Source organism: Haliotis asinina, chromosome 2, assembly GCF_037392515.1.
Source record: "Haliotis asinina isolate JCU_RB_2024 chromosome 2, JCU_Hal_asi_v2, whole genome shotgun sequence".
In the NCBI taxonomy this organism is placed as follows: Eukaryota; Metazoa; Mollusca; class Gastropoda; order Lepetellida; family Haliotidae; genus Haliotis; species Haliotis asinina.
This window is the reverse complement of record NC_090281.1, coordinates 45,354,398-45,367,258: the sequence shown is the minus strand read 5'-3', so window position 1 is coordinate 45,367,258 and position 12,861 is coordinate 45,354,398. Positions and strand designations below refer to the sequence as shown.

The following is a 12,861-nucleotide window of genomic DNA, read 5'->3' as shown; positions in this document are numbered from 1 at the left end:
GCATGCTTTACTATGACTTTATTTCGTTGCCCGTATTCACTCTAACGCACTACATCCGTGTGTAACGACATACAGAGATTTAACGTAACTGGCAGTTGGCTTTATCTTGCCAGTCGCAGGTCTTGGTTACCCTGTTGTAGTGAAGTCCAGATGGGCAGGGCATCTCATTCATCTGGCCGTGAACGCAGGACAAGAACTTGCCGCAGTCAGTGGGGTGGGCCGCCATCTGGCCGTGGAAGCAATCTCCGTGTTGTGCATTAGCTTTGACGCAGGTGTGGCGTTCGGCGTTAAAGACGGTACCTTCTGTGCAGTTCTTCAGGAAAGCCTTCTTGTGGCCAGGATCGCACTGGTAGTAGTTGTGAGGAACAGTTGGGTGGGCGTGGTATTTCACAGAGTCAGTTGGACATCGGGCTGTTGAAAAAATAGTAACGATACATCTACCCCTTAAGACACCAATTAAAGTGAGATGAAGGCAAGTTCTACTTCAAACGGTAACCTACAAAATATGCAAATATCTTTCACTTAGACTTTCCAAAATGGTTTACGATGAAACAAGATATTGCTTCTCGTTTTAAGGTTCGTCCAAATTCGTTCCTTCAGCATGGTGGTAGGTTCGAATCTTGACTGTTTTCCGGTTTCTTGCTCACATGCAGTGATACAGCTGACAATTTCTACTTACTAGCATACTAGCAGCTATAGCTTGGCAGCCTGAATAATTACGTCTACTGTATTTCAACGAAGCTCATACCATCCTGCTTGTCTTGTTATGCTGCTGGTAAGAATATCACCACAGTATCCTTAACAGTGTGGACAAACGTACCTCCACAGGCGTCAGTGTTGCAGGGGATGACTTGATCCTGGGTGTCCTCTCCTACGCAATCCCTGCCGCCGTTCCTAGGAGCTGGGTTGGTGCATGATCGTGTCTTGAAGGCCATGCCAGTGCTGCCACCGCACATCACTGGGCACTCCTCGTACAGCTCATAGTCAGACCAGTTGCTCCAGCCACCGTGAGCTGCATTTACAAGCAGAGGTTAGCTACAGCCTGCTTAATGCGGACTCTTGTGAAACAATATTAGCTGAAGAATATTTCTGCAATTGCTACTTTTGCAAGAAAATGTTCATCAGAAACCCCAACGATTCATTTATTTCTTTGTTTCAGTAATATCCAGCTACATTACAGTGCCTTGTAGATAGGCATGTGTGGATCAGACTATGTAATATTTGACTTCATATCAACGATTTAAGCACTGTGACATTTGTCATCACATCACAATCTGACCCAACTGATCTCACAAATCACCTCTCTGGACAAGCATGGGTTGCTAAAGAAGACGTTTAACGGGGTGGGCGTTTCTGTATCAATTACGAATACAATACCGGGTACAACGAACTGGCGGATATAACGAACTGTCTCGAGTTCCTGGCAATTTCCATATACTGAAGTCGAAATACGTATGACGAACTACAATTAGTGGTCAATTCTGAGTTCTGAATTGCTGTATTCAATTAGTGTCGATGTTGTATATTGGAAGCAAATATAACACACATTGTTAGTTGTGACTTTCTTAGTCGAAATGCATATGACAAACTGCAATTAGTGGTCAATTCCAAGTTCTAAATTATTGTACTCAAAGGGAGCCGGATTTTGTTCATTTGGAAGCAAATACAAGATATAACTTATTTGCATCAAAACGTTCTCACTATCAGTGAACTCTTATCCCTTGAGTACTGGTTGACATATACACGACATAAACACTTGATTCAATACATTTAACCTCAAATATAAAGAGAATGACGAATTGTAGTGGTCATTACAAGATGATGGTTCAAAGCACTCACGAATACCTGATGATATGAAAGACAGTCGACCTCTGTTTATCGTCAATTGAAAGTAGCGTCCAAAAGGAAGTTGTTGGTGAGATATAATATAGGAACATCTAATTCTTCTTGCCTGCTTGACCATCTGGTGCTCATAGATAAAGTGAATATGCTCGAAACACACTCCAGCAAATTTGCTGGCAGTAGTAACAATTTGGAAAGGTTTGTTTTTGTTGTGAGCAAACAGACCCTTATACCAACATAAAGCAGTGTAGATAAACACACCCTAAATAAAGGTTTGATAAAAAAAAGACCTTATGGTTTTGTCAAAAGAAACGTTTAGAAGTGGGGAAGAGAATAATGTCGCTGTTGGTCGTTCTTGTAAACGTGATCGATATCTTATGAAAACAGCAGTACTGAATGTACTGCCGCCGACATATTTGTAAGCGTCCAACTCTCAATTTCTTCATTATCATTCATGAGTGGATATAGATACTGCTCAGAAAATCAACCACCATTTCATTAGTTTTCTTTACCTTCAGAAAGGAAAAGTTGTAATAACACCAAAATACAACATGAACTTTGTATATTAACTGAGATATATCAATGCTGAGCTGCTCAAAACATTTGGATACATGTCTTCTTAGCAATGCATAGGCTACCTTAACAAGTTGCATGTACATATTAGTGTGGAAGGTTGGCTGTACTCACTGCATGTCTCGTTGCAAATACCCATGTACGACCTGAAATACGAATTCGAAACTTTGTGTTGGATTAGTCACGTACATATTTAGTTCAGCAGCAACGTTGTGCGGCCACATTTTTCTGCTAGGACAGAATATGAAAAAACTGTTACTATGAATTTTTACATGTTACAACATTTTTTTGTTACATGACGAAAGATTACATTCATCTGTATTTGTATGGAAGTGCATGGGAATGATCACATGAAAATGAAAATTGAGAGAGAAACCTCACCTGTAGCTGCTACAGTAGTAGTATCTGGTGTAGCCGTGTCCCCATCTGTAGTAGTAGTAGTACCTACAGTTGGACTCCTTGTATTTCTTGCAACTCCTTGGGCAACTGAAACAGCAATTCCAAAATAGATGTTAAATTATTGCCATATTTAATTTACAAATATATCGCAGATTATTCGAAAATGTTTTTAACAATTCTGTTGATTGTATTCAGATGGTACTGTTCAATTCGACCACACAATGAAATATCGAATTAAATAGTTAAAAGTTAAAGACGAGTCTCTAACTCTCGCAGATATCTTTACACTGATTCAAAGTTTGTTGTGTGAGTCACACAAAAGTAAACCTAACCCCATACCATTAAACCGTTTTCTAACATATACAATGTAATCAATGCTCGTAACATAGCAAATTAGGATTGTTAGTGGCATGGCCTGTGAAATCATTACTAAACATAGGAAACTGACAGAAAAAACTTTTCACCACATTAAGGAAACATTGTGAGACTGGTCGTCTCGTAGTCAGTATAATGTGTCTGCTTTACTGCGCCATAGAATATAAGTGAGCTAGCATCAGCTCAAGACTGGGCTAGTACAAGCGGCCACATGCACGTCGACATATGAGCGAAGTGTTCTTAAATACAATATTAAGTCCCACGTCAACTCACTTCACCCATTATTAAACAAACCAGAGGGACAAAATGAGCTTTTCACTACATTTACGAACAAGGTGTCCAAGAAAAGTCTTTGTTTACGGAAAGCCAGTATTTTTAATACAATTACTTTGCGAGTGGGCGTTTCAAGCAACTCTAAATGAAACTGAATTGTAAATGCATGACGCTTATGATTAATGATAAAACTGGCTTCACAAAGTTCCGTCAAAAACTGTTGTTGAGGTTAGGGTGACTGTCGTAAACATTTCGGGGTACGGACACAGACATAAATAGATGACCGAAGAACATTTTCACAACAGCACCAACTTACGTGGCTCCGTATGCCTCCTGGAGGACAACAGCCAACAGGACTGCTAAGACAATGCCGTACTTCATGTTTCTTGAGGTTCTGCAAACTGAACTGAGACTGCAAACCTCACAGCTTCATTTTATAACAATTTCGATGATCCCTTGGTGGACATGTGGTCTCCAATGAGTGTTTATGTTCCGATTTATCTTATTTGTTTTTCAATATGTAAACCATGGCCAGCGACATAAGCAAATGAAAGACTAGTCTGTTTTGACCCACTTGTCCACCAGTGTTCAGAACGATCCACCTCTGTAAATAAAGCATTAGGATGATACGAATTGCGATATCCCATTTAGTTTGCTGGAACTTTCGAAGCTGTCATCTGTTAAGGTGGAATAAATACTTGTACTAATAGTATTACCTTCGTGCTGTTACTTGCTCACTTGCGTGTGTGGCTTTGCAGTGTCAATGAAAATACGTTGTTATCCTTTGGGGATTCACGTCAAGTTTATCAAAACTTATTGGAACGCCGTATTTTGTGTACTTCATAGAATCCTGTTAAAATCCAATTTTATTTCTTATTTTTTGCATGTTTTGCAAGTCATTATACATAATAGATATAAGAGCGTTTGAAATGCATGATTCTGTGTTTACAACCATCAGTTTTAGAATGAACCTTTAAATGTTTTAACATTTAAAAAGGGGTCTACATGTAGGTGTTCATAAATCAAGTGTACAAAATGTCAATATGACCATTTCAGACCTTTAAAGAAAAGAGCCTTATTTCAAGAAGGATGACTATTAACAAATCTCTCTACATTAATGTTTTGTTGTTTCTTTGTTGTTGTTGTTGTTGTTGTTAAAGACTTCACTCAGTCATATTCCATGTATGTGGCACCGGTCTATAAATGATCGCGTCTGGGCCTGAAAGTCCAATGCTCAGCACCACCTGTCTCAATCTACACAATTAAGATTAAAGCATGAGTCAGCCACGTCAGGGAGCCTGTCCACCCTATCCCGATAGTCGCCTGGGATCAACAGAAAGTTTAATTTTAGTCTGAAGGGTATTATGTTTAAACGAGATATTTGTTTGGTGTTTGGGCATCCAGGAGGCAATAACTGGCATTGGGGATACAGGTAACATGTACCTATGCGTCGTATTGCCAGCTAAACATATACACACTCTCTGAAAGGCAATATAATTACTGTAACATTATTACGTCATCCTTTCAGAACGGTGAAAACAAAGACTAATATTAAGTGAGTGAGTGAGTTTAGTTTTATGGCAGACTCAGCGATATTCCAGTTGTATGGCGGCAGTCTCTAAATAATTGAGTCTGGACCAGACAATCTAGTGATCAACTTGAGCATCGATCTGCGCAATTGGGAACCGATGACGTGTCAACGAAGTCAGCGAGCCTGACCACCCAATCTTGTCAGTCGCCTCTTAGGACAAAGTCGCCTTTTATAGCAAGCATGGGTTGCTGAAGGCCTATTTTACCGCGGTCACTAATATGAAGACAGTCGCCCATTAAATCCAACACAATATTCGTGTGAGATGTTTCAAAGATGTTGTCAATGCACAATATATTTTGGATAGGCATCTCTGCAAATGGTTCGGCCAAGAAAGACGTGTTCGTCATGGTGTTATAACTGGTCTCATTGCGACCAGTTTTCCTAAACCGTTCAGCAATAGTTTATTGTAACTGCACTGGAACGCACCAAGACTTCATCGGCGCGCTATTCTTTCATGATATAGGAAAATATTCTTCTCGATTATACGTTTCTTTCTCCCCGACATACTTCATAGTCGTTGTTACTTTTAAGGGACAAATGTCCCTATCGGTTTCTCATACTGGAATATATGCGTTAGCAGAATGAACTTTGTTTTAACAAAACTATACGTAATGCAATATAAACACAAATAACTGCCTGTAATATGTCACTCTCATTTTGACTGCCCCTACGTCACGTATCTAAATAACAACAACATTCGTTATGTATTTCTTGTTTATATTTGTAACTTTGTCATTTGTGTTGTGTACATGGCCGACACTTGCTGAGGTTCAAAGTTTGATACATCAGTCACCACTGCGTTTTGTATGACTCCTCTACAATGAGTATCGTGCTAGATATTTACCCGAATACTGTCGTGCACACCCTCATGTGCAAATGTTTCTTGAATTGATGAAAACAAGTGATACTGTTACGAAAGTGTATTTCATGTATATTTTGATATTAATTATCATTGTGGTAGTTGTAATTGAGTCACAATATTTACGGTTTTAGTGTTAGTTATTATGGGTCACATTTCTTACAGAGAATTATTTAAGCGGTACGCCTCTAACGCAGTACTTAAGAGTTACCTCCCTTTGAAAACACAAGACGAGGCGACGACATTCTAGATCTCTCCAAGTTAGTGGCGATGGTTATGTGCTCGAACTTTCGGGAAATGACTGAAAGTATATAAATGCTAGCTGCCGTGTTGGAACACGAACACACAAAGTTTAACTGGAGTATACATCATCCACATCCGTCAACGCCTGATCATTAACCGCTCCTAGACCGCTCGCTGTGTTACATTCTGCATGACTGTTTCTCTCTCTCTGCTACACATTTTGCCCATTGCGGTAGATTTTTGTCTCATCGGTATTGTGAAACTGACTTGTGACTTTGTATAACGTGCTCTTTTTGCTCATTAATAATACAAGATATGAATGTTTTAGACTTTTCTTTGTTCTGTTTTGCTGGTTCACAGGGGATTTCTTACACGTTTTGTCACGACAAATTCTTAACCGTAACAATAAGAATAGACTTTTAAGACTATGTATCTTTTTTAAAAAAGTGTTTGTACTCCGATCGAAACAAAAAATAGCTGTGACTATATAATCATATCAATTGTAATAAGATCCGCATTTACAGTGTGGCGTATATGCATGTTTCCACCTCATTGTTTACACATATTGTACTGTTGGCGTCATGGCCCTCTATAGGCATATCTGCCCCGTGGATCAAGGAATTCAGTGTTTCCTTAGGTTTGTCACGTAGGATAGCGGTGTATAACAATGAAAGATCAAATGTTAAGATAGGTGTGAACACGGTCCGTTTAGTTATGCTATTCAGAATTGCGAATGATCTTCCGTTTGTGGTCGATCATGCACAGACAGGACTGAATAGTGGGCAATGCTGCCTTCCAGCTCTGTGGTTTCCTCACGCCCATTTTCTCACTCAGCAGCGTTTTTGCTCAATGATATTGCCTTCTCGTTTCGCGTTACTTTCGCTTTTTCGCGGCTTAATTATAAGGCGAGAAAGCGATGGCCCCGATCCGCCACCATACGTTTTAGTGTCTGTTATATTTAGTGTATGAGCGTAAGTGTGTGTATCGGTTGTATGTGTTATAAACAAAGAGCATAGCTCTGCACCCCGTAACATATCTCATGATTATAAGCCTTGACCTTAATCCTTTAGAGCATCTGTGCTTCATGATTGGTCGTGGTGTGCAACAGAGGGATCCAGCGGAACCTGGCCCAGTTTGAACCTACTTTGCACGGATGCATTCAGTATTGATCGTGAATCGTGTAAGACAAGCAAAATGACATTTTGGAAGCTCACATTTGCCAATAAATTCAACATTAAACATTCCAGAACCATACACAGGTACCAATTTTAGTCTGTACTTTGTTTTAAAACGATAATAGTTTTATATACATTTATCCTCTCCAAGATCTCATGACTCGATGTCTTTTTTGTATATCAGTGTATTTTATGTTTGTTTATATATGTCACCATATATTACCTACTGATCAGAAGGAGTTATTAGCACCAGTCACCCAACATACGGATGCAAAAGTACCAATAAAATCCACTTTATACATATGTACGATACTACACGTAGACAGCATGCTAAGGCCTAAAAAAACAATATGCCCCATACTCCAGCCACAGTCCCGATACGTCAGCCTCTTACATAGACATTACGTGTGAGCTTGGTCGGAGACGCTAACAAACCAATGTTAATTCAAAATCACAATCAACAACTGAATTCATTTTTTTTGCATGCTTTACTATGACTTTATTTCGTTGCCAGTATGCATTCTAACGCACTACATCCGTGTGTAACGACATACAGAGATTTAACGTAACTGGCAGTTGGCTTTATCTTGCCAGTCGCAGGTCTTGGTTACCCTGTTGTAGTGAAGTCCAGATGGGCAGGGCATCTCATTCATCTGGCCGTGAACGCAGGACAAGAACTTGCCGCAATCAGTGGGGTGGGCCGCCATCTGGCCGTGGAAGCAGTCTCCGTGTTGTGCATTAGCTTTGACACAGGTGTGGCGTTCGGCGTTAAAGACGGTACCTTCTGTGCAGTTCTTCAGAAAAGCCTTCTTGTGGCCAGGATCGCACTGGTAGTAGTTGTGAGGAACAGTTGGGTGGGCGTGGTATTTCACAGAGTCAGTTGGACATCGGGCTGTTGAAAAAAAAGAGAAACGATAATCTTCGCTTAAAGACAAAAATTAGAGTGAGATGAAGGTAGGTTCAACTGCAAACTGCAACCTATAAACCGTGCAAATACCTTTCACTTAGACTTTCCAAAATGGTTTGCGATGAAACGGGATATTGCTTGTACTTTAAAGCTTCGTACATTTGACATGCTTGTTGGCTCGAATCTTGACTCGCACTGTTTTTGGGTTTGCCGCTTACATTCAGTGATACGTTTAACTATTTCTACTTACTTAGCGCACTAGCAGCTATAGCTTGGCAGCCTGAATAATTATGTCTATTGCATTTCAACGAAGCTCATACCATCCTGCTTGTCTTGTTATGCTGCTGGTAAGAATATCACCACAGTATTCTTAACAGTGTGGACAAACGTACCTCCACAGGCGTCAGTGTTGCAGGGGATGACTTGATCCTGGGTGTCCTCTCCCACGCAATTCCTGCCGCCGTTCCTAGGAGCTGGGTTGGTGCATGATCGTGTCTTGAAGGCCATGCCAGTGCTGCCACCGCACATCACTGGGCACTCCTCGTACAGCTCATAGTCAGACCAGTTGCTCCAGCCACCGTGAGCTGCATTTACAAGCAGAGGTTAACTACAGTCTGCTTAATGCGGACTCTTGTGAAACAATATTAGGTCAAGAATATTTCTGCAATTGCTACTTTTGCAAGAAAATGTTCATCAGAAACTCCAATGATTCATTTATTTCTTTGTTTCAGTAGTATCCAGCTACATTACAGTGCCTTGTAGATAGGCATGTGTGGATCAGACTATGTAATATTTGACTTCATATCAACGATTTAAGCACTGTGACATTTGTCATCACATCACAATCTGACCATCTCACAAATCACCTATCAGCATGGGTTGCTGAAGTATACGTTTAACGGGCAGAGCGTTTCTGTATCAATTACGAATACAATACAGAGTACAACGAATTGGCGGATATAACGAACCGTCACGAGTTCCTGGCAATTTCTATATATTGAAGTCGAAATGCGTGTGACAAACTACGATTGGTGGTCATTTCCGAGTTCGCAATTACTGTATTCATTGGGTGTAGATATGTCATATTCTGAAGCAAACATAGCACACATTGTTAGTTGTGACTTTCTGTATATCTTAATCTATGACGGATCTTTTTTCTAATATTAGTTCCCATTAAATTATTGCATTTTAGTAACTGAGATTGTTAGTGGCTGTGTCCTCAAAGGGGGTTGAAGCATTGTAAAATTACTTATCTTCCTGAGAGGGTACGTAAGTCCCAAAACATTCGATGTAAATTTAACTCTACCAGGTTTTTAATCGTAGTATTCATGTTGCTTTAATTTTGGCTAGCATTTCGTAAACTCTCCAGCGGCTGAAGAGATGGTGTAAATCCAGCTAGGGTCCATGCAGGTAGCAATGGTACTGTAAGTGTCCATGGCCCCTAGTATGGCAATCTGCCTTCTGTCGTTGGCGAGCTATAGCCTGCGTTTTATATTGTATTGTGTGCTCTAATTACTAGAATGTTTTACTTTTCCATGCTAGTATTATACTGATATGTGGTTCCCTAGTATTTTTACTGTCCATCGTGACAGGTTTAGTTCTTCAAAATGTTTTTTTCTTTTTTCTTTTTTCATTTTTCTCATATAAATTGTTCCGTCACGATATGGCTGAGATATTGCCGATGTGACGTTAAAGTGTACCTCATTCACTATATACCTTAGTCGAAATGAGTATGACGAACTACAATAGTGGTTAACACCGAGTTCTAAATTATTGTATTCAATGGGAGCCTGGGTTGTCTATTTGGAAGCAAATATAAGACATATCTTCATTATCCCGGAGAGAATTCTGTTTGCATCAAAACGATCTGAACATTAATACATACTCAGTTTACAAAAATGTGCACTATGATTACATGCTTCAAATGAATACTGGTTACACACATATAGGTCAACACACTTTCTATAAAAGTTTGCTAAAAAGGCCTCACGGTTTTGTCGCAAGAAACGTTTCTGAAGAAAGCTAAGAGAATAAAAGCCGTTGCTGTTCGTTCTTGTAAATGTGATCGATATGTATTGAAACGAATGTATTCAATGTAATGACGCCGACATATTTGTAATGGCATAACTCTCAATTTCTTCATTATCAATTATGAGAGGATATATATATTGTTCAGAAAATCAACCAGCATTTCAGAAAAGAAAGTTGTAATCACACCAAAAAACAACGTGCATTTTTTTTATACTGACTGACATATATCATTCCTGAGCTTCAAAAGATTTGAATTCTTCTCTTGTCAGCAATGCATAGGCTACCTTAACACGTAGCATGTACATATTAGTGTGGAAGGTTAGCTGTACTCACTGCAGTTCGTGTAGCAAGTGCCCACGTACGATCTGAAATACGAATTCGAAAGTTTGTGTTGCATTAGTCACTTACATATTTAGTTCAGCAGCAGCGTTTTAAAGACACATAGTTCTTTAACTATGAAACACATTTTGGGGAAATTTTAAAACTTGCATTTGAGAATCATTTTTGGTGTGGGTGTTTATTATGTTTTTCTTTAACCCCTCACTCGACAACTTCCCAGATATATTACTACAAATAATCGCATGTGGACCAGACCATACAGTGATCAACAGCATGAACATCGATCTTATCAACTGGGATACGATGATATTTGGCAACCAAATTAGTGAGCCTGACCACACGAACCCGTTAGTCGCCTTTTACTACAAGCATGGGTAGCTGAAACCACTTCCCACCTTTATCATCATTGGTCTCCTGAATACGTTTTGTTTCGAAACCATCTTTCTCGAATATACATGACAAAAGATTACATTCATCACTCTTTTTATAAAGCTGCATGGGTAAGAGAGTGTTTACCATATCAGGGCATGCATTTACACAAATTTAGATGAAAAGACGTGCCATATAAAAATGAAAATTTAGGACAGAGTGTGGAAAATACCTATCTTATGGACACTGTAAATGTGTAGTATTACTGTAGCAATTATGTAATGCTGATATGAATGACACTTACATCGGTCTGGAAAGCACTGTCTCGTCTATTAGCTATCACTGTTGACATTATACGTCGTTTTATTTTTAGTATGTTGTATGTTGAGTGAGTGAGTTACAACAGAAGCCTCACCTGTAGCTGCTACAGTAGTAGTATCTGGTGTAGCCGTATCCCCATCTGTAGTAGTAGTAGTACCTACAGTTGGACGCCTTGTATTTTTTGCAACTCACTGGGCAACTGAAACAGCAATTCCAAAATGAATGTTAAGTTACTACCATATTCAATTTATAAAAATATTGCAGATACCTGGGAAAGGATAGTTAGCAGTTGATTGGCGTTACATGGTACTATTCGACCACACAATGAAACATCAATATAAATAACTTGTAGATGTGTCTACACACTGACTCTCTCAGAAATCTTCACACTGGTTCACATCTTGTTGTGTGAGTCGTTCAAAAAGTAAACCTAAACCTATATCTCTGCTAAAGCAGTTTTCTAAATACATGTAACATAATGTAATCAATGCTTATCACCTAATACATTCGAATTGTTAAGTCTCATTAATAATGTCATGACTGTCAAATCATTATTAAACATGGGAAATGGACAGAGAGAACTTTTCAACACGTGAAAGCATCGTTGTGAAAGACGGAGTTAGTACAATGTGTCTGAGTGTGTGTATTCATGCTTAACTGTGACATGGTATCTCAGTGAGCTGGCACTATAAAACCAGCCTAAGCCTGCGCTAGTACAAGCAGCAACATAAACTTTCATGCACGTCACCATATGAGCGAAATATCCCAGTGAAGCACGAACGAGCGCTTTTTCCGCTCGGCTACCCCTACAGTTCCTGATACACCAGCTACAACTCACCTAGCTCCGTATGCCTCTTGAAGGACAACCGCCAACAGGACTGCAAAGACAATGGTGTACTTCATGATGTTGAGTATCGTCCAGAGACAACTGACAAACCTGATTCCTTCACTTTATTTATACAGCTCACTAAGTATTTTTTTTCTCTCCTGTGTACAGGGCAAGTGTTGCATATTTACTTAAGCGGACTCATGAATATGGTGGAGATGTCATTTTTTTGTAACAAAACAAAGGTGCAGTAGCCATGTGATGTCCCCGTATTTAGTGAACACTCACTATGGGTAGGATGACGAATGACTTTGCATTTGCAATATCGTTGAATATGCATGTGCTGTTGTGATTCCTAGGGCCAAATTCAAACAAACAGTTACAAAATGGCTGTTTGTTTGAACTAATGTCCGTGGAAAGTCTATCCCCTGTCTGCCAGAAACCATCGATTCAAATCAGTGCTATTGCTTCTGATGCCGTAGGATTTGCTCATCAATTTGCCAAAAATATTTTGGTGGCTCCACAATCCTATACAGGGGAGGCTCGATTAACCGCCATTCATTGGGACCGACAAAGAAGAACATTTCCGTTTATACTTAGTCAGACACTGTTATGTGGAGATGGAAGGAATTGACGTAACAACTTCGAGTTAACCGTAGTAACAACCACACATGATCACTACGTCAGGAATACGAAATATGTTTTCAATTTCAGACAACCGTGATTTGGATCAAAGTT

At 39.5% G+C, this 12,861-nt stretch overlaps 2 protein-coding genes across 2 annotated transcripts; both read right to left on the bottom strand.

Annotated features, from left to right (window-relative positions):
* LOC137272569 (A disintegrin and metalloproteinase with thrombospondin motifs 3-like) lies at window positions 1-3,843 on the bottom strand. The gene is made up of 5 exons (XM_067804958.1): window positions 3,779-3,843; window positions 2,797-2,901; window positions 2,530-2,561; window positions 821-1,012; window positions 1-411 (listed from the first exon to the last, which is right to left on the bottom strand). Exons 1-5 carry the CDS (start codon window positions 3,841-3,843, stop codon window positions 80-82), a joined length of 726 nt encoding a protein of 241 aa, XP_067661059.1. The 3' UTR covers window positions 1-79.
* Window positions 3,844-7,890: 4,047 nt separating this feature from the next.
* On the bottom strand, window positions 7,891-12,203 carry LOC137272568 (A disintegrin and metalloproteinase with thrombospondin motifs 6-like). The gene is made up of 5 exons (XM_067804957.1): window positions 12,136-12,203; window positions 11,392-11,496; window positions 10,602-10,633; window positions 8,630-8,821; window positions 7,891-8,222 (listed from the first exon to the last, which is right to left on the bottom strand). The coding sequence occupies exons 1-5, from the start codon at window positions 12,198-12,200 to the stop codon at window positions 7,891-7,893; spliced, it is 726 nt and encodes a 241-aa protein (XP_067661058.1). The 5' UTR covers window positions 12,201-12,203.
* Window positions 12,204-12,861: the final 658 nt, after the last annotated feature.

Coding starts and splice junctions, on each gene's coding strand:
- LOC137272569 (XM_067804958.1), bottom strand. CDS start 3,843: ATGAAGTACGGCATTGTCTTAGCAGTCCTGTTGGCTGTTGTCCTCCAG. Junction 1,013..2,529: donor TATTTGCAACGAGACATGCA/GTGAGTACAGCC, acceptor TTGTAAATGCAG/CTCACGGTGGCTGGAGCAAC. Junction 412..820: donor CAACACTGACGCCTGTGGAG/GTACGTTTGTCC, acceptor TTTTTTCAACAG/CCCGATGTCCAACTGACTCT.
- LOC137272568 (XM_067804957.1), bottom strand. CDS start 12,200: ATGAAGTACACCATTGTCTTTGCAGTCCTGTTGGCGGTTGTCCTTCAA. Junction 11,497..12,135: donor CAAGAGGCATACGGAGCTAG/GTGAGTTGTAGC, acceptor TTGCTGTTTCAG/TTGCCCAGTGAGTTGCAAAA. Junction 8,822..10,601: donor CACTTGCTACACGAACTGCA/GTGAGTACAGCT, acceptor TTGTAAATGCAG/CTCACGGTGGCTGGAGCAAC.